The sequence below is a fragment of the Parus major genome, chromosome 2 (assembly GCF_001522545.3).
Source record: "Parus major isolate Abel chromosome 2, Parus_major1.1, whole genome shotgun sequence".
Lineage (NCBI taxonomy): Eukaryota > Metazoa > Chordata > Aves > Passeriformes > Paridae > Parus > Parus major.
In genome coordinates this window covers 142,812,879-142,838,725 of record NC_031769.1, presented here as the reverse complement: position 1 = coordinate 142,838,725, position 25,847 = coordinate 142,812,879, and the positions used below count along the sequence as shown (strand labels likewise).

Sequence of the window (25,847 nt, the reverse complement as noted above, 5' to 3'; positions counted from 1 at the left end):
GCCCAGGTGCGCACCGCGCTCCTGCCCGCCCGCTGCCCGCCGGCGGGGGTGACCTGACGGGGATGTGACCGCCTCCCCCTGCCCACCGCTTCTTACCCCCTCCCTCCATAGAGATACAGATATATATCTATATATATATATACACACACATACATTCACAGATGAATATATATATATAAATATATAGAGAAGTCATTTTGGGGGGAGGGGCGGGGAGCTCGGATCATGGCCCTGGGGCTCCCGGGGCTGCCGCCGCCGATCTGCAGCTCGCCTCCGGGGCCCGCCGGTGACCATGGGGCTGAAGGCGCGGCGCGGAGCGGCAGGCGGTAGCGCGGCCGGCGGGGCGGCGGCGGCGGCGGGGCGGCGAGCGGCGGCCGGCGGCGACCCCGAGCAGGGCTCGCTGGCCCTGGGCACCGGCGGCGACCGCGACGGGACGCTGCTGCTGGAGGGCGGCGGGAAGGAGGAGGGCGGCAAGCGGAGCCCGCCGGGACTGGGACTGCTGGCGAAGACCCCCTTGAGCCGCCCGGTGAAGCGGAACCACGCCAGGTACCGCCGCATCCAAACTTTGATCTACGACGCCCTGGAACGACCCCGCGGCTGGGCGCTGCTCTATCACGCCTTCGTGTGAGTACGCGGAGCGCGGAGCGGGGCTCCCGAGGGCGCGTCCGGGGCTGCCCCGGGGGGCTGCGCTCGGAGCCAGCGTTTTGCTTTATCATTCTCGGTGTAAGGCTCCGGGGGCTCGCTCCGGCGCCGGCTGTGTGTGAAGCGAGGGTCTGATACGGGCTGTGCTGCTGAGCCGCTTTATTTCTCTTATGTCGTCGGGTTTTCCAAAAGGAGCAGCTGCTTTTAACTCAGTTTCTGTCTTACCCTTACCTCCACGTTGCCTTGGAGCGGCATTCCCGAGCCTGTGTGTCTGAGGCACTGGAAGAGGGATGCCAGAAAAACCAAGCTCTGAGCGGTTTTAAGGCTCGAAGTGCTTGAGGGGAACGCGGCCAGTTCAGCTCAACCCGGAGCGTGAGGTTCAACTCGCTCTTACAGACCGCGAGTGAACCGATTCCTTCCGTAGCTAAAAGCGTCAAATGAAAACCATCGGGTTTCGGTCCGATAAGCATCACCCCGCAGTGCATGAAACCCGAGCACTGCAGCGCTGTCAACCAGAAAGTTACACTGACCACAAGTGAACCGAGAGGAAATAAACTCGTTTTATGGCCCATAGGTGACGAGTCAAGAGAATGACAACTATGTTTGCATTCCTAAAAATTCTGTTGCTGCCTTAAGTTTTCATAAAGAGTATTGAAAAGATCATTCTGTGAACATCACAGATTCCTTCTTAGAGTTGGCAGAGTCCTATTAGAATAAATGTACGTTTCAGTGTTGTGAATGTATTTGGAAACCTAGTGGTTTATCAGTGATCACAATGCTACTGTTTTTCTCTGGCATTATAAGGTGTGCAGAGCTCTGTGTGACAGGATTTAAGCAGTGATTTTTGAAATTAGTTTGTTTGCCAAAGACAAACAAGGCTCTCTAGGCTGCATGGGTTGTGAGCCTGGACCTGGATCTCAGGAAGTCCTGATCATTGGCATAGTCCTTGCACCTGCAAATAAACAACTTGAATGTAGAGCTCTGATTTTACCTTCAGTAAACATACCTATGGATGTTCGCAGTGATTTAGCCCTGAGCAAAAATTAAAAGGGAGCCTTCACTACTAGAGTGTACTCATTCATTGCTGCTCCCCTGTTTTCAGTGTTTGTTCATAAAGTACATCTTGGGACTCAGGTCCTGTTTTCCAGCTTAAAATCTGAAACAGTGGAAACAGGATGCAGTGACACTTTTTTGGTTCTTTCACCTCTTTTTGACATAGGAAAACTCACGCTAGCAGGGAGCGACGTTTGAAGTGTGTTTTGCTGGGAAAACTCTTTGGGCTGGAGCTTGCTGTTGTGTTCAGTATTGCATAATGCTGCTTCTGGCTGGAAGAGAGTCAGGACTGGACAGAGGGGTACCCCTTTCATCCTGCCCTGGCCATCCCACACCCATCAGTGAGGCTTTAGTGCACAGCAGAGCAGTCCAAGCAGCTTTCACCCCTCTGTGCCAGCTGGGTCAAATCTGTGTCCAGGCTCATGTCTGGATATAAGCAATAGGACAGTGGATGTGTCAGGCTCAGGTGGGCTGAGAGATTCACAATTATTTGCAGTGGTATAAGAATTTCCAAGTTACAGCATTCATTTTAGATAACTCTCTAGATGTGTGCTTGACTGTAAGATACTTATGCAATACAGGTTCACAGAATGGGAAAAAATTATGACGTTGGTAAGGTTTGATCCTTCTTAGGAGTGAACCTGACACTGTGTGGTCAGCTTCTCTTTGATGACTACTCACTCCTGCAAAACTGAAATGTCAGTCTGACTCACAAAAGTCAGTGACAGTCTTGTGAAAACCATTAGTGCCAAATTCAATATTAATAAAAATGAAACAAAACACGTCTACAAGTCTTTATCCTTAAAGGAAGTAAAACACACAAGTCTGTCACCCAAGCATAGACACTCCATCTCTTCCCAAGACATCCAGAGGATCTTGCTGTCCAAGTTGGCCCCACTGAGTTCCTGTTCAGTCTCAGCTCCCTCTGAACTCAGTTGAGGCAGTGGGGTCTTACCTCACTGCAGGATCCAACCCTACAAAAGGAATCTGCTGAGAGTGATGGAAGAGTGTGCTGAGATCTGGCTGACAGGCTTCAGAGCTTGTTCGTGCCACTGGAGAAGGAGGACCTGCTCGAGGGCAGGAGCTGTGGGGAAGCAGCATCTAAGTTGATACCCAAAGTCTTTATTCTTACTTTCAAATGGATTGTCTTTTAACATTTTTTCTTTCTTTAAAGGAGTCTCTCTCATTTGGAGGTGCTGCTGTGACATGGTGTAGTTCCATCCCAGTAGTCTGCCAGTGCTTCTTTTCACACTAGAACAGCTTACACTTTTCATTGGGAAGGTGGGAGGTTGCCTTCCCATAAAATCTACAAATTTGATCCTGTTTTAATTTTCAAGGAAAGTCCCATTTATGTTATCTTAATGGCACGTTATGCTTTGTTTCATCTTCTGAGTAACTTTGTAGTAAGTGCCATGCACCCAAAATTAACCAGTATGATTGTTGCTGTCAAATACAAATAACTAAAGAATAAACAGCTGAGGGCCAAAAGGGATTGCAGCACGTCTGGATGTGACAAATTCCTTATGGATACAAGCATTCAGAGATGTTTAACAAAGAGATGATGCAAAGCACTCCAATATTGTGTATATCCCAGGGTTTGGAAGGCAGGTAGCTGCTGATGAAAGTGTGTTGCAACTTTTCAAGACATGCTGAGGGTGTTGTGTGAGGGGCAGGAAGGGGTTTTGACAAGGTTTTTGTGAAAGCTTTGGATGCCACAACTTTTGAAAGGGTGGTACAGATGGGACCTCATTAAATCATGCAGAGATGCACATATGGCTGCAGAGGGGTCACGATCCTGTGTGGATCTCGCTGCTGCCATGTGCACATAAATGAGGCTCAAGCGCTGCCTCTCGTAAACGCTCGCTTCAGTTGGTGTTGGGTGTTCTGAAATGCTTCAGTCTAATGAAGTAATTCAAGGAGAACTCATAAATGGGATCAAGCTATGCTGAGCCCTAGAGACAGAGATGCAGTTCAGAAAGGGAGTAATTCCTGATGGCAATTTTAGCATTCAGCTTTCACTGGTAGTAATTGAGAGAAAGTGATGTGAGATACTTTCCTTGTGATTCTTCGTTCTTCATTCTGCACAAGTGAGTTTGTCCAAGCCTATCCTTGGGGATTTGGTCCCTAAAGAGGCTGGCTCTGTTTCCTTCACCATCTGAAAACATTTGTTCACAGATAGCTCTACTAGACAAAAGATTTATCTATCACCCATGATGTTCCCCTTTTTTGGGTCACTAGGGTTCATGGTGTTCTTGGCAATATGGCAATGTCTTAGTGGTCTTACTTGGTAAGAAAAAACTGTTTTTCCCATGAAAAAATTCGTGTCTATAAAGCTAAACTCTAGCTGAACATTTTCAGTATTAAAATAAAATAAAATAAAATAAAATAAAATAAAATAAAATAACCTGAGATTTTGAGGTATTTTTTGAGATGTTTCATTTGGAAATGTCTCTTGGGGGTTGCAGGTCAGGCTACAGCCTATCCCTGCTCTTTTCTGAGCTCATGTCACTGTAGCTACAGCTGATGTTCCAATGATATTCTGTATTTCCCTTTGTGTTAGGCAGTGCAATATCTTGTAGGAAACCCCTGCAGTTGTGCCTGGTGGGATGTGTGCTGTGGCCAGGGACACAGACTCAAGACCTGTCTGCCTCCACAAGCTACAAAATGCTTTATTTATGCACAGAAGCATTAATGAGCAGAATGAAAAACCCGAAACAAGATTTTTAGTTTTCCATTTTTTTTTTAGTTCTAAGCACAAAATATTTGGTGGATAAAGGACAGAGTCCAGAAAGATAACATAATACAGATTGTTTGGATTTACAATTAGTGGAAAATTTTTAACCTGACTTAAAAAGAAGGAGAGGTAACTAGGAGATATTCTCATTTTCATATCATCTTCTGAGACAACTGCAGCTTTTACTTTCATGGAAAAATAAAACTAGGAAAAGGTTTGTGATTAGATATTTCTTTTTGGGGAAGTGTGCAATATCACCTGCAGTCTGCTGGTGTAGATCACCATGGTGTACCTGCGGATGCGAGGGCGAAGCCATGGGGAACATTAGAGAACCCTTCTCTATTTGCCATGCAATCTTCTTTCAGTACTGCTTAATACCTGGAATAAAAAGAAGAGGCAGAGTCATGTGATCTATCAAATCAGCAGCATTTCTGGGAAGCACCAGCAAGCACCTCTTGCATGACTGATTGTAGGTGGGCTGCTTGCAGAAAAGAGTGTCATGGGATTTGGGGAACAGGTTGGAGGTCTGGAGGCTTTCCCTTATTTTCCTCCTTGCCCTTTAGGAGGTGCTCCATAAGATGTGCTCACTCCCCTGTCTCTGTGAGCCACCTGGAGGGAGATGGGAGAAGGTTTGGGGTAAAAAGAGGGACAAATGTGAATCCTTTCTTGGCTTGTTTGGCATGGACTTGTATCTAAGTGAGTCCCTAGAGCAGCAGAGCGAGCCTGGTCCATTAGCGAGTGCCCTTTGCTTCTGTGTGTGCCAATATGAGTTCTGCTTTAATTATTTATGCTAATTCATCATAATGCATGGATAAATATTCTGCAGCATACTTTGTAAAAACTAATGAAGTCTTAGTCATTGGAGACCTTACCACACACCTCTGCTCTTGCAGCTCCGCGGAGGCTTGCGGAGCTGCCCTGGGATGGTGTGTGGTTTGGGGGGTGTGACTGTAGCTCAGCTGCTGGGATCAGCTGGCATGACAGAAGATGGGATTTGCTGGGGGGAATGAGAAGGGGCAGCACAGCCTGGGGAAGCCACTGCCTGGGTAATGTGTGGCTGGTGATCCCCAGCTCACAGGTGCCTGATGCTTGTTTAAGCATCCAAACTTCCTTTGCAATTACAGACCAGGCCCTTTGGTGGGAACAAGTGTTCACCTGCAGCCTCAAATCTTTGTGCTTGGGCACCAGTGCTGAGAGCAAGACCCACTCCACAGTGGGTACCCCCAGGTGGGCTTTGTTTGCCTGCATTCCACGTTGCCTTGACTACGCTGCCATTTGCCAAGTTTTGGTGAAGCTCATGCCTGCTCCGTGGTTCGTGGGAGCTGCAGGCACAGGGCTGCACGGTGCACAGGGTGTGCCTCAGTGTCCCCCTGGGGCTGCAGGTCTCTGAGCATCCTGCTGCAGCCCAGCCCCATCTGATGGGCGTTGGAATCCACGGTGGTGAGCGGTGCCCGCGGGAGGGCCCGGCATGCTGGGGGGAAACAGCGCTGACAGTGCCAGCAAACGCTCAGCAGCTGGTCTTGCAGTGCTGCCAGCTCAGCCCCTCAAACAGAAGTCATAGTCCCTGGTGTTAGGTCCACAAAACGGAGCAATCCCAAACTTAATCAGATTGACAAGCAATGATATAGCTAAGCCACCACAGCAGTCAGCAAATCATGTTTCTCTTCTCTTTTGAGGGATCTGGTGTGAGGAGCAGCAGCATCTCAGTACCACCCCAGCAGTCCTGGAGACACTGTCAGTGGGAAAGCCCATGCCTGAATTTACCTCAGTATCACCAGCGTGCACCCTTGTCAGAGGTACCTCTCTCCATAAAAGCCATCCCAGCCTCTTCACATGCCTCTATTTTTCCTTGTTGCAAACAGTGGATGATGATGGGCCACAGCAGGGTCTTTGCACTCCTGGGACAGCTGCTGGGCAAAGAGGACACCTGAACTTTGCTTCTTGTTTTAATCTGAAGGGGACATTAGGGAAATGGTACAAAAATGAGCAGGGAGAGGCTTCCTACGCTTGTTTTGCTCATTTTGCTGGAAAATGTAGGAACACTCAAAACAAATTTAATGGATAAAAGTAACTAAAGACTATGTGTCTTAACAGCTGGATTAAAAAAAAATTACACGTACATATAATTCCAGTCATATATCACTGTGTGATTTTGTGTGTGCAGGTAAATATGAAGGTTCCCCAGCCTTCTACTGGGGAAAAGATACTTCTCACAAAGATCACCTCAGAATCCACTCAACCAGCATATTTCTTTTTTTTTGGTAGCCCTCATCTTCAAATAACACTTGATTGAATCATTTTTGTTTATAGCTTACCCAACATACAAACCTGTGCATATACATAGAACATAATTCTGTATCCCTTGACTGTCAGAAAGTCCTGTGTGGCATTGAGGGGCATGTGGAAGGTCAGACAATGGCATGAATATTCAAGGACAAGATCTGAACTTGAGGAATTTGATTTAATAGCTGGAAGAAACGTTCTGATCAAAATTAATCAAGTGAGCATAAAGATAATTTTTATTTTGTTTACCAACATAAAAGACTGGTGACCTTAGACACAGCCAGGTGTCTGGGTACTACCACGATCAGCCTTGCATGGTATAAATAAATTATAATGTTTATTCTTATATGTAATAACATTATATTCCCTTTTTGTATTTAAGAATGCCATACTCTCTTGTGCACAAAACTTTACAGAAAGAATGGAGCCATGCATCTGCTATTGCTTCTGGCAGATACTGTATTAAATGGGATAACTTAAATATTAATAGCTTTGCAGGGAATAAGCTCCACAAGAGCTGTTAAGTGTATGCTGCCTTAGGATGGCAGCTGGGAAACTCAGCATTTTCTGTGGAGAGAGGGACATGCCCCAGGATATTTAGGTTTTGGTAACCTACTTGGAAAAAGGCACTTTTGGAGAACTTCCAGTCTGGAAATCTGTAAATTGCCTTCCCCAGTCTTAAGTGAGAAAATTGCATAAACGTGTCTTTAACTTGGAAGGTCCCACTGAAGTCAGGAGGAACCTATCCAAGGTGACACTGAGGTAATCCAAAGCACAAGAGTGTGACAGGGATTTGGTGTAAAGCAACATGAGGTATCATCATCTTCCTCTGTACAACCAGCTCGTTGTTCTACTCAGGCCTGGTGGGATCCTTCTAAGCTCAAGTTCTTCAGAGGATCCATCACACATCTTCAGCCTTTCCATAGCTGAATAACCACCTCTGGTTGTAGTCTAATTCTCAGTCTGGAGAGATGCTGAGACACTGACATGAGACACATCTGGTGTCTCTTGAGATGGCACTTGCTCTCATTCCCCTCTCCCTCATGACTATTCTTGCCAAAGTCTTTCGTGCTTTAATTTCTCTCAGTTGCTGCATGGTGCTGGAGCTGCAGAGATCCATTGTGTGGCAGTGATAGAGGAGGAATCCTCATCCTCTCTGGGTTGCTGTTGTCTTTTACTTCCTTTGACTTTCCACACCTTGTTAATTTCATGGATACTTGGATCTCGCTTGTCACTGTGTTTTCAGAGCTGTGGCTGCAAGCTGCATGAATGTGCTTTTCATTCCTTTGGCAACCCAAAGGGTTGTGTGATTGTCCTGTTGACTCTCCAGTGGTGCTTTTTTTTTAATCTCAAATGCTTTTATATTTACTTTATTGTGTCCTCACTAGTTTTTTTATCACCTTCTAGGTTAGTACCTCACAATTTTGCTAACATTCAATTTCAAGATCATTAAGGAAACTCGTAGTAAGGCCAGAAGTATCAGATACCATTCAGTATTTCACTAAATAACAACTTCCCTGATTCCTGGTTAATACAATTTTATTTGTTAGGTCTTTATTTATAGCTCTGGATCTAGTTTTTCATGTTATATAGTTTCTCCTAGTCATCTGAATTAATACTAAACCAAAGATTTTATGAGATATTGCACCTGTGTCAAAACTGCAAATATTTCCTCATTTCTTTTTGTTGAAACCTGAGTTTCAGGCTATGTTTATCTATTTAGTTCTGTGATATGCATTTAATAATTATCTCTCCATCTCAGATTTTCATGCTTTTGACATAGTGTGTGTATCAAACAACAAAATAATTAATGATTCCTGGTGCCATCCACCACTGGACTAGAGAAAAAGCAATGCCGAAAGCCTAAATATCCCAAACCATCCAGGTCCTGGTTCTTCTGTGTTTCATAGGAGCCATTTGAGTTGGGCTATACCTAACTTTAGGTCAATGACAGAGATGTTAGTTAATCTTATACCAGCAGACTCTTTACAGGACATCCCCCCATACACTGTAAATTCAGAGTGTAAAATTTTCTGCTTTCAGTGGGGATGGAGGAGAAGCAAGTGCAGCTGTTGAGGGAGTGATAGTGAGATCCCCAAAGTTTCTGGTGTGGAGCTGCCCACCAGTTCCCAGCAGTGCAGCATCAGCTCTGCTTTATCTTTGCTCCCCTCATGCCTCTCCATGCAGGCTCAGAGTGCTTATGAGGAGGGATTACACCCTGAGGAGGGAATGTCAAGAGCAGCTGATTGAAATTGCAGGGGAATTAGTTTAGGAAGGTAATTACACGAACTGGAATTTGCTCTTCTACCTTTGCTAACACTGTTGCTCCTGTGAGATGTGCTGGGAGAATTTCAATGCACACAGCTGAGGCTCCCTGATCACACCTCAGACACCTTCTGTGCCCTGGCAGCAGATGCAGCCCAGGACCAGCCCTGCTCTGCAGCTATGACAGCAGCTTTGCTCACACCCAGAGCAGTCATTAGCCATGTCTTGGCTAATTGTCAAAGCTGTGCCAGGGATGTTCCCAAGCAGTGACACACACTGACTGATAGCAGGACACTGCTGGGTGGTGGATTTGTTCTGAGGTGACTGGCTGAGCACAGAGCAGGTGCTGCCACAGATGTGGGACCACTCCCAGTAGGAGCCTGAGAGGGGTTCCCTGCTCTGGAGGTGAATGAGGTCAGTGATGTGGACACTGGTCATGCCAGCTGGCCTCAGGGACAGAGAGCTGGAATGAGCACCTTTGAATTAATAGAACAGACATAATTCTTATATGTGAAATCTTACCACTTTGAGGTTATCCTTCTGGGTCTATGCAAAAAACCACTTTTTTTATTATTTTTTTTTTTTTTTTATAGGATCCTAGAATCATTTAAGTTGGAAGAGACCTTTAAAAGTCTAGTCCAACCCTGCTGCTATGGGCAGGTACACAGTTCCAGACATCCATCCTGGCCTTGAATGTTTCTGGGGATGGGGCATCCACCACCTCTCTGGGCAACCTGTGCCAGCATTTTATCACCCTCATTGCCTAAGTTGATGCTCTTAGTTTCAAACCATTGCCCCTAGGATAAGACCTTTCACTTAGACAAAGGCCCAAGAAATCCTACCACACTGAAATAATACAGGTTTCACCCTATGTGTGTGTTCAGTAACATTTGACATTCTACATCTTTTCTCCTTCCTGTTCATGGAACTTTGCTGTGGCTTTTGCCTTTTTTGTTTCAACACTTCTTGTGCTGATCCAACTCCCATGGGGGTTTCAACACTTCACCCCCACATCTTGGAATATTAACAAAAAAATACATTTTTGTGATAGTAATCCAGGAGGAAGAGCCCACTGATCATTCAGTATCGAACTTGTTGTGTAAAATGTGAAGACATTCCTAGTTGTGTGGCTGCTGATATTTGGCTGTTTCTCCTGATTGTGTCTCACTCATTTTTGTAGATGTTGCTCCATTACCTTGTCAGTTCCTGGTGCAGAGGAGAGATCTGGCAGAGGCTGGCTCATGACAATTCCTGCTCTCAGATTATGGTGCTATCACACATTACAGTGTCAAATACACTACTCTCTTCAGTGTTAAATTACTTCCACAAACTGCATTGCCTTGCTCTTCCTCAGGGCTTGAGCGTTGGTCATTCCTCAATGGGATCCATCCATCTAGCACATTATCTGAGGTTGCTGTCTGGAATTCTTTTATAGCTGCTGAAGAAAAACAGGAAATGGAACTTTCTGGAGTGCAATTAATCTCATTCAGAAGACAATTTTAAAATGGGTGAGATTAATCACATCTTGCAGAAATTGAAACCCTTCCCTGACTACAAAGGAGACCTCATGGAACTAATTCAAATTTAGGTATTTGCAGTGAAAACACCTGAGGAAAGGGAAAGTTTGTGCCTGACCTGAGGGGCAAGGATCAAAGGCACATTAGGACAGCTAATGTAAATATGCTCATGTAGGGTTCTGTGTGTGCAGTAGGTATTTAGCTTCTCTTTATAGTCAGTGGAGATTTAGTCAATACAGTCAAGAGATTTTAGAGTGGAATTCATCCAACCTGATGTGAGAGTTTGTTTTACCTGGAGATAAATCACAGCTTCAGCTCCTCTGAGCAGCTCTCCCTTGTCTACTGCCAGAGCTGATCTTTGGTAAATGTCTGCAGTAAAAGCCATGTTCAGACAAATGAGTTGTACCTTTAAAGGCAAGAGGAATATGATTCTTATTGTTACATAGACTTTTATTAATATTAGACTCAATTCTAATTCTCTTTCCTCAAGAGCTTTGTATGTGTTACTACTTAGTATCCCAAGCCATGACAAGCCTACAGTCATCCCTGTCATTATGCCAAAGAAAATAACATTTCAGTGGTTTTAAGGTTTTTCTCTAGTTGGGATTCTTGAGTTTAACTTTCCACCTTCCTTTTATTCTGTTTTGCCTTGAGCTTTATCTCCCTGAGCTCTCACATAAATTTGCTTTTGATTTATGATGGTAATTGCAGTTGATCTTGAGGTCACATTCAAACCCAGACATAACTACCTGTTGTACTGGGCTTCAAATCTAAGGCTGTGATTGACTCTCTTTTCCTTTTGTCTTTTTTATTTACCTGGGCACAGGAGCTACTGTGTTGGGAGGTTGCCAGCATCAGTCCTCCTTCTTCCTATTCCTGAATTTCTGTGCATTGCTATTGTTTCTCTTGACTATATCACTCAAAATTACCTCCCAAAATCAAAGAGCAGGCATCACTGTTTTCTAGGTGTCTTTTAGGGATGAGAAAACATTTTGAGGGTGGCTTGAATATTGTCCTTTAAAAGCCTCTAACGAGTGTAGAAGGTCAATTTGAATGACCTGCTGTGAATGAGGATGATCATGAGAGCCATTTGTGGGCCCAGACAGTTTTCTAAGTGCTACAGTTTTCTGTATAAAATTGGAGACTTTGCAGAGATGTAAGCACCACTCAGTATTTTCAAGGGCATGCTCACTTTCATACACTAGCTGAAGCAGGAAACCAGCATAATTAAACTTAATGCTGAAAATCATTGGAAAACTGTATGAAATCTGGATGCATGCAAATGCCCTGACTTACAGAAGTGTATTTGGGCGGTGGTGTATTCCTTTAACAGCTGCTAGTTCGTGTTTTGCTTGTTTTTGCAGAAATACTGAGCGAGCAACCTCTTTTAGTCATGTCAGTGCAAATGTAAAGTAAATCTATTACAGTCACAAGAACAATTGGATTTGGCTGCTGCACCACAAGCTTGTTCTGGACTCAATACAAAATCTTTTTATTTTTATGGATATTCTGCTAGTACCAGAGGCCAGGATCAAGGTCTTGCACACAACACACTTGACCTCCCAGTAGTGTAAGATAGCTTGAGGAGTGGGGTAAATAGGAGAGATGGAGATCCCCTGGCAGAATAACAAGTGAGCACCAACCTATCCCAGATAGGATTCCCAGCCAGTATTCACACCATGGTGGTCACAGCCTCTTTCCTTTATGCTGGGAGCTGGTTTATTCAAGCATGGAGGCTTTCCTTTCCTCCTTGCTCCTCAGAGATGAGAGAGAGTTTTTTCCTCCCTCATAAGTCCAGTTAATTGGGTAACAAATCCGGTGCAGACAAGCTGGGCAAATTTTGCAAGGGCTGTCTTTCTTCACATTTCTGGTGTAGGTCATGTCTGATATTGGGCCTGTAGGAGGGAGTTGACAATTGCAACCATAAAACCAGTTAATTTGTAAGGTTTTAGAGGTCTGCAGTCCAGTCCACAGAGCAAGGTTAACTTCAAACTCAAGTCAAGTTTCTTGGGGCTGTATCCACTTGAGTTTTGTGCATCTCCAAGATCTGAACTCCATTATATCGCAAGGAAAAATATATTTGGTTGCTTTTCGCAGAATATGTTGTTTAATGTATTTCACATAACATGCAGACTTCTGGGCCCAGTGTCATGGAGAGTTTTCTTCCTCCCCACTCCATTTAATCCTCAGTGTGCAGAGACAGAAGTGAGCTATAACATCTAGACAGAGATGCTGGGCAGGTCAACCCACTGCAGAGCAATGTTCATATTTAGCTACAGAGGAAGTTGTGTGTCTCTAGGCTAACTCAAACCAGTGTTGTTTGTGTTTGGAGTACTGGGAAGTGCTAGGTATAGTTTTCATTAATCAGTAGACTTTATTGAAGATAGGAAATATTTCCGAATTACTTTTTTTTCTTTTCTTTAACAAATGTTGGAACCAATTTGTACAACCAAATGTTGTAACTATTCCCACCAATTTTTCATCATTCAGAAAAATCATTCAGTTTCAGCTCTACAGCTTCTTCTCACTTTCCCATCTCTTTCTCCCTGTCCCTCACTCAGTCCCATATCCCCTCTTTTCCTTGGTGGCATTCATTACCTCCCTGCTGAAGAACAGCACCAATCACTGGATCATCCAGCTCCGCCTTTCCTACATTACATGACTGGGACAGCAGAGTTGAGTCTGACTTAAAATCCCTCAACCTAAGTGCTAATATCAGGTTGATGGAGCTGACGTGTCAAGTTGTCTCTTACTCATACATAGCTGTATTTACTTTTTTTATCTTTTCTACTCCTTTTTTAACTTACTGGATTTTGACATTGGGTTCACCTATGTCAGGATTAAAAATGTGCCTCTATTCCCTCCGAGTATGGACTCATCAAGAATTACTTTATCCATATGGAGCAAGGTAGTTTAGGTGCAAGAATTATCTCTGAATCACCTTGTGTTCTAACCTCCTTAGTGTTTCTTGTTTGGTTGCACAGCTCCCTGATGCCAGGGAATATGGCATCCAGGGGTAAGGTCCTTCCCGTGGGCCACCTGTGACTTTGGGAAAGGCTTTTTGAGTCCCTACACAAACCAGTCCTTGTAGGAGAAGCTCACAGAGCTGTTGAGATTCAGGCCCACACACCTGTGAGTCACAGCCCTGGATCACTCTTTGCCCAGGGGTGGTGATGGTGTTGGGACAGGGTGATTTATCGATGACCTGTGGAGGTAACAGCTTCCTCGTGGTGACTCAGCTGTTCTCTCAAGAAAGAGGGAATAAGTGGAGGTGGACACTGATTTCTCTTCCCAGAAAGGATACAAATGGAACTACTATCTGTCCCTGGTCTCAGTAGTAGGAAGAAGTGGTTTAGGAGCACAGAATAATCCATGACCTGCATGTTGCTTTATGCACAGGTTTATATCACATCTGCAGCTGTTGCTCCCAGAGTCAAGATGATAATACCATGTCCTGTTTGCAGCTCCATTTGCTGCCAGTGTTGATAACAAAGAAATTAAAGATGGGAGCTCTTGGTGTGACAATGAATGGACAGCAGCTTTCTGTAGCAATTGAGCACATAGCCAGGGCTGAATGCCTGAGTCACATTCCCCAGCAAATGGGATGAGAAAGAACATTGCTCCCAGAGACCAAAGAAGAACATAATCACCTCCAAAGAAACATTTTGTTGGACACCATAGGGAAAAATCTGCTGTTATAGAATAATACTTTATAGTTTTCTGGAAACAGCAACTCTAAAGAAAACATCATTAGGATGAGTGAAGAAAAGATATTTTGAGCAGATGGAAATCTGTCTTCGTTGGCAATGCTTGTTTTCACTTTACCATGAGTTAATTTCCCAGAAACTTGAATAATAGATAATGTGTTTATTAGCATTAATCTGAGATTTCCATCAGCGTTTGTTCCAGGCTATGAAGACGGAGTTTCTGTTTAACCAGAGGGCTTTTTAATTGCATAAATGACGATATAGCGCGATTGGAAAGGGATGCAAAATAAATTCAGGCTATACATAAGGTCTAATAGCAGATTAGGTATCTGCTGAAAGGATTAGCACAAGAAATTATCATTTTTCCACTTGTCATTTTTAAACCAAACTTGGAGAATTTTCTAGAAGACAGCTGTAGACTGTATCTTAGCTGCAAAATATGGGCTAAATTAATGATTTTGTATATTCTTGGCTGGTGATTAAGCAGGACTGCAAGATATAGCCAGGAATATGTTGGGTTTGGGGAACCTTCCTTTCTTGTTTTTTGTTTTTTGTTTTTTTTCTTTTAAATTTAGCAACAGATAAGCAAATGAGCAATGAATTAACTCAGGAAAATGAGATTTACCTGTATCTTAGCTGTATTTTTAATATCATAATGTAACATAACACAAGTAGTAGTAGTCCCAGTAATTGTGCTGGGATGCTTAAAATGATATGTAGATGTCTTCCCTGTAAATGTCTAAATATGTCATTTCAATCTCCTCAGTTGCTGGTATAAACCCTGGCTACAGCAGCATTGCTGATCTTGAGCTCATCCTGAAGTAGGTGAGACAGTGATTTACCCTGATTGCCAGGGATTGTGACAAATAAATAGATACCCCTTGAGTGTAAGAGGAGCTTCAATCCATGGCTTAGATGTAGAAATCTACATTACAAACACTGAGGTGAGTCTCATCCTAATCACGTTGTTGAAGGCCTTGTGGGGATAATAACTTTGTGAAGTACTCTGGACATGAGGATAAAACAAGCCAGCCTTTTTGGCCTTGAGATGACTGTGCCAAGTGCTAAAATCTCATACAGTCTAAAGTCTGGAACACCCTTCTCAAAGCGTGTAAATGCATGAACCAAGATCATCAACTTTCTGCAGTGCTGGTCTTTCTGGTCAGTGTAGTCCCTGTGTTGATGGCCAAATAATGATTTCCAGAATGTGGTGTTTTGGTTTGGTTTCTTTTTCTTATTGGAAAGGCCTCTAAGTCAATGTTATTGTATTCAGAACACAAACACCTAGCTGTATCTCTTCAGTTATTTTAAAAAGCAATTGCAATATGGTCATTTCTTCAGCTGTCAGCTCTTTTGAAGAGTGGGATGTAAGTTTTAGGTGTCCATGAAGTCTCTTTGCCACTGATCCTGTAAGGAGAACAGATGGACCTGCCTGATGTCTGCCTTGTCCAGAGGGGAAAAAAATGATTTTCAGCCCACTTGATTAAAAAAAAAAGGAAAAAAAAAAAAGGAAAAAATAAGCAATAAAGCCCATGTTTTTCAGAGTGAGGTAAGACAGAGACAGCAATAGCTTAGGGAAGAAGCCAGCAGCTTTGAAAGCAGTTCCAGTGATGGTGACAAAACAGCAGCTGAGCTTCAGGAGGAGGCAAGGGAAATGTTGGAAACAAACTTGCAAAAATGAGAGGAAAGAGGAATAATCTCTCTCATTGTGAGAGGTAAAAGAGAAGGAGGTGGGGAAATAAGATGACTTTTTTAGGTCAACATGTTAGAAGCACTTAATGAAGGTGGTGCTTGTATAGAGAAACTGACTTAATTGCCCGCCTGGTGCTTTGGTGGCTGTTCCAGGCAAGTTGCCTATTTTCATCTAATTACAAGTGTCTGCAGTGAAACCTGATGTTGCTGTTGGTCTGCAGGGAGACATTGTGTGCTCTGGGTGTGCTGAGAACAAGCCCAAGGCCTGCTCAGTGGTGAGGGGTCTTGCCCAGGTCATGGAGGAAACCAGCTGATTGTTGCTTGAACTGTTGCTGACCTGCAGAGAGCCAGGGGGCCGTGATTTCTGAGTGCATCCATCGTACATGCCATGGCTATCATCTGCTCTTGGCAGCACAGAGCTGTGAGTTACATCCTGACACCCAAAGAACACGAGATTGAAGCTTCATTTGTTATTCCAGTGCAGAGCTGAGCCCTCAGAGCTGAAATCCTAGGATAGTGTGCTTTGTGGGAATTTGGGGCTGCCCTGGAACACTGAACCTCCCTTTCTTCCTACGTGCTCCAAACCTGAAGTCTAAAGAACAGACACCAAAGAATCTGCATCTTCAAGGCATGTTAAATGCATGATAAAAGAGCAATGGTCTAGAATCATTAATGTTGGAAAAGACCTTCAGGGTCATCATTCATTGAATGAATTCCCACTACACCATGTCATGAAGTGCTATGTATATGTATTTTTGAACATTTTCAGGGTGGTGACTCCCCTATTTCATTCTCAAAATTAAACTTCATTCTTGAACCTGAGATTTCACAGGACTGGGAGAAGCACGTAATGAGGTGATGATTTCAGCTGTTCTCTGTTCTCATGGCCTGACAACACTTCTCTTCAATAAGTTTCAGTTTCTTCTTTATCCCATAAAATGCTCTACCCTGCAACATGGTATCAAGACCTTCTATAATTCTCTTTTATTGTTTTTATGTAATTTACAGGATTTTCCCTGTAGATTGGTGGTTGGGGTGGTTTTGGTGGTTTTTTTTAGTTTCTAATATAAATTTTATTTTATTTATTTTATGTTTTTATTTCTAAATTATTTTATTTATTTTATTTTATTTATTTTATTTTATTTTATTTATTTTTTACTTTAAGATGAAGCAAAGGAAAGACACTGGCCTCTGTATAAGTCAGCAAATCTACCATAAAATCAAGGTTTTAGTCTGAGATTAATCTTCATCTCATGGCACCCTTTTTAAGCCTCCAAATAATTTTTAGTGGCAATAAGGACACTATTAGCAGTGTGCAGGCATTATTAATCATGTGATAAGTCAAAATGAATAGGAGATGAATGTGATGGCAAAGGATATGTCTGACATAGCTGTGAATGTATGTTTGAAATAGGGTAGTACCACACAGTCACTGCAGCCCCTATTCCTGTTTGGATGTAACAAGTGCTTTTTTCACTAACTCAGAAATCATATGTCGTATATTTATACATATTACAGAAGCACCTTCAGGAACAAGCAGAGATGAAAGCCCTTTGGGCTGTGCATCCTTGTACTCCCAGAGTATCCCAGACTTCTTCCAGCACTTCTAGGTCCCACCACAGTGCTTCCATAAAATCTTCATCCTTCTCCTGAGAAGCTGATGAGGTGTGGACACACACACATCTCCTCAGAGAGATGCTGTTCACCCTCCCCAGCCATCCCTTGGGCTCTGCACTGCCCAGACAGAGAAAAGAGGATCCTTGTTCCCAAGCTGGGGACAAATTTGTACATAACTAGACACAAAAAATGACTGTGATTACCAGCTGGGGCAAGTGTAATTTAACAGGAAAGCAGTTGTGCTTACTGTCATAACTAGTAGTCTCAATGCTTCAGTATTATTATTAGTGTTTTGCATGTGTGGCACAGTGACAAATCTCCGGCCAGGGAAGAATGGAAGGAGCATAGTGCTGGATTTTCTGGTTCCCACAGACTGCTCCTTCCTTGCTCAAGGGACAGAGAGTGAAAAGGACAGTGGGAAAAAAGTGGGCCAGTAAATAGAAGATGGTATCTCTGGTGGAAAAGAGAGTGGTGCCACTCCAGAACCAGCAGTGGTTCAATATTAGTAAATGTTCTTTGATAACTGGGGATTATGCCCTTCATGGTTGTTTTGGGAAGACATTGGGAGTTAAAGGTCAGAGACCACTTTGGGAGACTTTTCCCACTAACTGGCCTTTAAGTGATGTTCAAAATACATCTGCAAGGCTGGCATCCTCACTGGCAGTGTCCTCACTTAAGCACAGATTAAATTACTTTCTTAAGGCACCTCTGCTTTGTCACTGTTCCTGAGAGGGTGTCTCTCTTCCTGAGGTGGGGCTCAGTGAGTGTGCAAGTTGTGGATACACAAACTGTTGTTTATCCTGCTATTTTCACTCCCAGGGGGAGAAGATAAGCCAACTAAAGGTTGTCATGTTTCAGGTCTAATTCAGCTTCTTTTATATCAATTCAGCTCACCATGGGTGAAGGATCTACCGACTTTGAGACTGGGGACTGTTCTGCTCATAGTGCTGAAGAGACAGGAGTAGAAATTTGATGGCATTAATTCAAGAACATGTGTTGTTCTATGGCTGGTGTGTCACACATGGTCAGAGTGGCACTCAAATGCAGCTGGCTGCTCATACACAGCCTGTCATGGGGTGGGATATTTTTGACTAATACCTCTCTTTGCTGGGGGTGGTTGGGTTTGTGTTTCTGGAGGTCTCATCCATTTTATTCTCAAACCAAGCTTTGCAGCCACATCTCACTCAGATTCATATACAAGCTCCTGGTAGATTCGGTAGATTTATTTGATGACTTAACCTGAAATCTGTGGTTCCATCTCATTTTCCTTGGCCTGTTGACACTGGGAGACTGGAGGGTTTAAAAATGCAGCCTGTGTGCATGCTCTGCCCCCACCTGTACTCTGTCTCATCTCTGCCCTTCCTGCAGTGACCTGTCTCTGGTGGAAATGCAGAGGAGTTAGGCAGGCAATCAAAAATAGAGAATCGTATAACACTGAGGTTTTCTTCCTTTTCTGGGCCACCCTGAGCTGTTGAGCTATAGCATTTCATGGCAGTTGCAGCTGCATTTTGGAGATATATGGGCTAAATCTGATGCACAAACCTCGAGGTGGGTTGTGATCCTTCAGCTGGCAAGTGCTCATGCATGCTGTTTTTGTTGTTGATTCTTGCAGACAAGCTGAGGTTGGCTTTGTTTCTGGCAACTCTGGAAAGCAAAACTTGTTTTTGTGTCTCTGAATCCTGTATGTGGTGCTGCTGCAAGCAGGCAGTGGGGGCAGAATTGGCACAGGTGCTGGATGCTACTGGCCCACCCAGCTCTCCCAGTCTGCAGTGTCTCAACAAGTGGGCTTTGTTGCAGTGTCTGGTTTAACTGGGGAGGAAAGTGACTGTGAGAAGGGCTGGAAAGGCTGGAAAGGGAAATGAACTCTTGTCATTCGATGCTCAAAATTTGTTACAGTGAGATAACACTGCTAACTGCAGCTTGGATTGTCAGTGGCTGAACTTCACTAATTTTTCAGTCATTAGGGAGGTCAGAGAAAACAAGAAAAGTGGAAGGCTTGTTCATGGGAAGTATAAATAAAGTATTTGTGTTGCAGCAGCAAGAAGCTATTTGTGGCCTGTGATCTTACTGCAAATGCAGATAAAAAACTGGTCTTTACTCAAAAGCCTTACAGTTTTAGTGTAATAGGGGTATTTACAGGTGGATCCAGGAGAAGAGGGGTGAAACAAGAAGCATTAGCAATACTCACAGTTTGCCCTCAGTATAAACTGTTAATAATGTTGTATATACTACAGGAACAGCTTATTTGAAGAAAAGCTATTAGAAAAGTCAGCAAGGCAGCTTCATGCATCTTTGCCTCTTCCAGCTTATGCCAGAGCAGCTAATAGATTTGGGGTGAGTGCAATAAAGATCTGACACAGGATCAATAAGGGCTGGCACAGATCTGTGAGAAACTGCTATTCCCAGCAGGAGGCAAGGGAAAGCACAGCAGGAACCATGACTCAGGGCTGAGCTGCTCTGGCAAGGTGGTCTTGCTGTGCTCTGGCACCAGGGCTGGAGCCCAACCTGCAGTGGTAAAGCTTTCCTAAGGACAATATGCTGTGACATAAAAGACATGGTGGGTGCTCCTGGTGGAGCTCCTCTGCTCCGTGTCAGCTCCTCAGCCTTAGCTGGAAATTGCAGGAGATGGATCCTGGATGAAGCTTGCAGGGTCCAAAGAGCTTCCTTCAGTAGCAAACAAATGGGCACTTTCTGCTGGAAGGTGCTTGTGGTGTCTCAGGAAAAATCTATGAGCCCCATTAGCTCTCTCAATTCAGCTGCAGAAGGGTTTTCCAGAAGGATCCTTTTCTCATCTGTAAATACATTGGAGGTTATCCCTGACAACAGGAAAAGAAAGAAAAATGAGTGAGCAGCTCTGAATTACGTGCTGGAGGCTTTCAGAAACGGTGTGACTTCCATGTAGCATAAGCTGAGCTGAAACTTGGCTGAGTATTCTGGTGGAAATGAACGAAAAGATAAACTGGCTAAAGAGAGGCCTGTAGTACATAAATGCCAAAAATATGTTTTTGGCAAAGCCATTATGCCTATCTTTATATTTCAGTTTTGTGTCCTTTGGCTCTGTAGCCTGAGTACTCCAGGGAAGAGCAGAGGTGGGAAATCAGAATTATAAGTGTGCAACTAATTTTAGAAATGCCGCTATGGCACATCACTGCTCACTGATTTATTTAAATCTCTGGCTAGAAAATTGCTGGTTGTGGAGGAATGAGCTTATTCTGGAGACAACAATTGGAAAACATTAAAAATGAGACGGATAAAATGTCTTTCGGATTTCCGTCATTTCTCATAGTAGTCAGCTATTAAAAACCCAAACAGCTTCCTTCAAAAAACCCCAAAAGATTTCCAAGGTACAGACAGCTTTTATGCTATGATTCTGAATTGGAGAACTGAAGATGTGCTCAGTGTCTACATACAACTTAAACTTGCGAGTGTAACCATTTGAAATGTCACCATTGATTTCACAAATGACTCTATTGATGTTGAACAATGTATCTGGATAATGTGCATGTTATAAACAAGAAAAGTCTCTGTTTTTTCTCTATTTTGGTGTTTTAAGACAATGTTATTAAAGCAGTCATTATCTCCCAATACTCTAAACATGCTGCTGGTCAGATTTTCCAGGATTATAGTACAATGCTGGTATTTTTCAAAGGACAGTAGCTATCAAACTTATCTCTGGTGTGTAATGCACTTGTACAGGCACTGGCACTGATAGCAACAGGGGCACTCCTGTAAACTCACAGACCTACAGGGCACAGGCTCAGCCCTTCACAGCTCAAATGGAGAAGTGTTTCCAAGCTGTAGCTGTTGATATTTCTGCATTATAGTCACCTCCCAGGCACCTCTCTGGCTGTGCAGGGGAGGGAGATGTGATGGCTGAGCCAAAGCAGGGACCTGGTCCCTCAGAAGTTCCACATCCTTGCAGTCAGGCACTGAGGCTCCTGTGCCTGCAGCCCTGCGCCTCCAGAAGGGAAGAGCTTCCTTATGAGCTCTGCTGTGTGACAGGACAGTGAATTTAATGGCATTGTTGCCATGGCAAGAAGAGCTGAATGGTTACGGGAGTGGTTAGGGTTTGCTACCTCTTTCCACTTTAGCTAATCCTAGTCTCCAGTGCAAAGAATATTCTACCCAGAATTTTTATTTTCTGCTTAAAGTTTTCAGTGCTTTATCAAATAAAGCCTTTTCTAGAAATTGGTTTTGGTTTTTTTTTTTTTTCTTTTCTGGTTACAATAAGGTTTTGGACATGAGGGGTTTTGTTTGGGAGGGAGCTTTCCCTGTTGCTTCAGACAGCACAAATCCTTTGATATATGACCACCTAAATTCATTGTAAGGTACTATATTGTTAGCAAAAGAGATTGATATTCCAAATTTTCTGGACTACCTGGGGAACAGTAGTGAATAAAAAATGTAGTTCCAGAGAATGAGAGGAGAGCCTGTAATGGAGCAAACACCTCTCTGTGTTGTGAGCTGAGTGATAACCAAGGCAGGTAGATGCTGGAAACAATCAAGTGTAATTGGTCTGTTGGCATTTTAATAAAACTTTCAAAGCAATAAAAGCCTTTTTATGAAAAACAGGTTTGGGCATCTTTTCTAGGGAAGTCTTAACTTTAACTGCTGGTTTAAAGGTTAATTACGGTTTCGTGAGGCATCTCTTCACAGCAGGGGATAGGCAGCAGAGAGGAGGCCTGCTTTAGTCAGCCTGTGCCCGTGAGATCACATCCCTTTGGAGCTCATGGTTCCACTCTGGGTTCTCCTTGTTCACATCCGTGCTCTTCATGGAGTTTGGCCAGCTCAGGGAAGATTTATCGACCCCTCCTGCAGCTTCTTGGGGTATCTGCAGTGTGTGGAGATGCGAGGGATCTGTGGGTTTGCTGTGTCATGTGAGTGAGGGCTATTTATAGCCAGGGAAGCTGAAAAGGTAGGTATTGAAGATAAGCAGGTTATGTAAAATCAGTCAAATAGGCATTTTCCTTCAGGTTATAAAACAGCTTTTGTTAAAATACAAAAGCACAATCTTTAAGATATATGTGTATTATTTTTATTTTTTTTTCTGGTATTGCCTGTATCTTAGTGTTTGGAGAAAGCACAGGCATCCTTCTACAAAAATAACTTTCATAGATGTTGCTAGCACCTGTTTAGGAGTTAAGAATTGCAAAGCCATTTACAAAGAAATCTTTCCTTGGTATCTCCTCCTACTTAGGAAAAATAACCCAAACTGACAAACAAAAAATCCTTTACACCTCTGTTGTCTCTATTTTATCACATTAGGCAAAAACACTATAAAAGCAACTTAGATAAATTTGTTCATTGAATTTTGAATTACAGGTGACCTGGCTCTCTCTAAAAAAAATGTCTCTTAGGGGTGGTGACTTCCAGTTTGAGTACAAATCCCAAGATACTTGCAGAGTTTCTTGCAGTCTTAACCACAAGGGGCTTTTTGTGACAATTACAGCAGCTTTTTACATATATGTTTATTTTCTTTATTTATTCCTTTTGTCTTTGGAAGGTTTGTGTTATCAGGCAGTCACAGAGATGTAAGTGTATGTATAAGCTTTCCAAAATACTGGGAACTGAATACTTCCTGCTCTCTCAAATTTTCTTTTTTAAAAGAAAATTTGGATAATATAGAAATCATAATCTTCTCATTTCTCCTGGGGGCTCAGTTCTGATTTTGCCTGTGATATTCTGCTGCTATTATATCTTACCAGAGCAGAAATGGAGTTTTTTGAAACATAACAGATTTGTAGTCTAAAAAAATACAACAGTGTGGGTGAGATGAAGAGGGCAAAAGAAGAAATAGCTGATACAGTAAAGTGGGGAAAGTGACAAGTGTGGTCAGTAGGAATTGTGTGAGACAATATCCCATTTCCTTGTGTGGCACTGCGAGTGCACCTGCTCAGAGGGGACTGCAGTGGGCTGCTCACTGCACAGCCATGAGGTAAAACTGCTCCTTCCCTCATCCCTCCCATCTCTGCCTGGACATCAGGAGAAACTTTACAGCTCTCAGACTCCTTTGGTGAGCTAATGACAGAAGTCTCTGGAGGAAGGAGATTTTAATTTGTTCCTCTGAATAGAAGCAAGCACCTGTGGAAGAATCCAGGACAGGAAGGACATCTTTGCAGGGATTGAGTTCTGTTCTCTTCTGTCTGATGCAGGAACACAATGTGGTCCTTTCCTTAAGTGAATAAAATCTTTGTGAAGGCTAATTAGAGTCTGCCCACAGTGGGCTCAGAGCAGGACTGCAGTCACTACTGGACTGGCATTAGTTTTGAACGATGAGCTTGGTTGTCAGTAGCAGCTGAGAACAAAGCTCCACAGGGGCCACAAAGGAGGCTGAGAAGGATGCAAAAGGCTGGAATACTCAGCAAATTACCCCAAAATGCAGCCCATGTTTCTGTAGCCAGGCAGTTCCCAAGAGTGAACAGTGCTTGGAGAGCCTGGGCACATCTGCACATCGCTGCCGGGTACACGGATCCCGCAGCTTTGCTCCCACGGCTGCTATTTGAAGACTGTTCAAGGCTTTTGCTATTTTAGTGGCTCAAAACCTTTCAAATCCATATCTATATTTATGCACAGCCTGTGTATATTCATTTCTGTCTTTTGCCAATGCTGGTTTTCAGTTCAAACAGCTCTTCTGCTTCCCCCATTCCTCACTTTCCCAGCATAATTAAAGGGAATAGTCATCTTCCATCTTAACAGCTTACTGAAAAGATAACATTTGTGGATCTAAGAGGAAAAATACCCTAAAAACAACCTTGTGGTTATTTTTTGGAATTTCTTCACAATTTTTGCCACCTTGTTTTATAATATTTTCTAATATTAATAAACATGATAGACCTTAATACTGGATGTACTTCTCTTAAAGGTTTCTTGAAAATATTTAAATTTAAACTTGGGTTCTTTTTGTAACCTTATGATTTATTACAGGAAAAATAATACAGACAAGAAGAGTGCCTAAAAATATACATATTGCTTTTTTTCTTACTTTATATTTTAGAATATTGGAAATGTCAAGGCTAATCTTTGTTGTTATGGAGGAGGCTCTGGCACGTGTTGGAGCCCAGCTGCTGGAAGCTCCTGAGATGTGAGTCTAGCTCTGTTCCCTGAGTACTGGGAAGCAGAGCCAGTGGCACTAGAGAGTCCCTTGGTGGCCAGTGCCTCACTGACATCTCCCCTGCATCAGCAGCAAAGCCCACGGGTCCTGCCTCAGCTGCTTTAGGGAAAGCAGGCTGCAACATTGATCCCCTGAGGTGGTGTCAGTGACTTTGCCTCTCTGATTAGCAGCTCCATTTGAGCTCCTTATGAATTCCCACAATTTCCTTTATGAACTTCTCCAAACTGTTTGAAGATGCTCCAGGTATAATTCTGGTGACGTTTTGCTCTTTGCTTAATCAGTTTCTTTTAACATCTTCTTAGGTAGGTCTATCCTTCATTTCCACTTTTCCATATTCTCCATAACAGATTAGTATTTCCTCTAAACGTTCCTAATGGAACAAATTAACTTTTAAATTTTGATTTAACTTCACATGTGGAGGATTCAATGCATGGGATTGTTCAGTGAGGCTAAGCCCCAGAATTAGGAAGGGATCAATCAAGCAGATTATCTTTGCACAGATGTCACATTTTCAGTCTTCCTTTACCATAAACTGCTAAATTAACTGCAGGGCTCAGGTGTGACTGAGCTTCACTCAATTCATGGTCAGAGCAATCCAGGTTATAACTGAGCTGCTCTGTCAGTAGACACAATGCCACTGGATGTTTGTGACAAGGTTGGGCTCTGGTTTTACAGCATTGGTTTCAGATGGTGGAAATGCATTAATTGCAGCCTCTGTGATTTCTGGTTCTTGTCACAAGGTAGTTGCAGAGGTGGGGAAAATGCATAAATTATTTTGCAGGAATGCTGAAGACTCCCATCAAAGATTTAACAAGAGCAGTGAGACAGGTGATGGGAGCAGTGCACAAAGGGGAAGCATCTGAAGCATCTGATGCTGTCTCCTACAGCTTTTGTTTTTAAAGCTGTGCAGATAAGTGCTGACAAAGACAGCAGATAAAAATGGTTGTGATTGACTGGGCCCTTTGTGTTAAGTTTGGGGCTAGTGATTTAATGGAGAAGGAACAGGAAAAAGCCCCAAGTAACTAATAGGCATCCAGAATATTTTATTTTGGGTTTCTTTTTTTTTTTTGATAGCTTCTAGAATTTCATTAGAATCCACTGGATGATAATCCTGTGTTATTAATGAGCTTCACTAGATGTCATGTGGAGTTTGGGAACATTAAAAAGCCACTGTAGTGGTATATGTCTGGTAAAAAAACATAAAAAAAAGTAACCTTTTCTATCCT

General features: G+C 43.2%; 1 protein-coding gene across 2 annotated transcripts in view; it reads left to right on the top strand.

Annotated features, from left to right (window-relative positions):
* The first annotated feature begins 6 nt into the window (after positions 1-6).
* The window catches only part of KCNQ3 (potassium voltage-gated channel subfamily Q member 3), a 187,577-nt gene continuing 161,736 nt past the window's right edge, over positions 7-25,847 (top strand). For both annotated transcript variants that reach the window (XM_015618837.1, XM_015618836.1), the window contains exon 1: positions 7-624. In XM_015618837.1, coding sequence (XP_015474323.1) covers positions 293-624 — 332 coding nt within the window. In that variant the 5' untranslated portion in view covers positions 7-292. The remainder of the gene's footprint in view (positions 625-25,847) is intronic.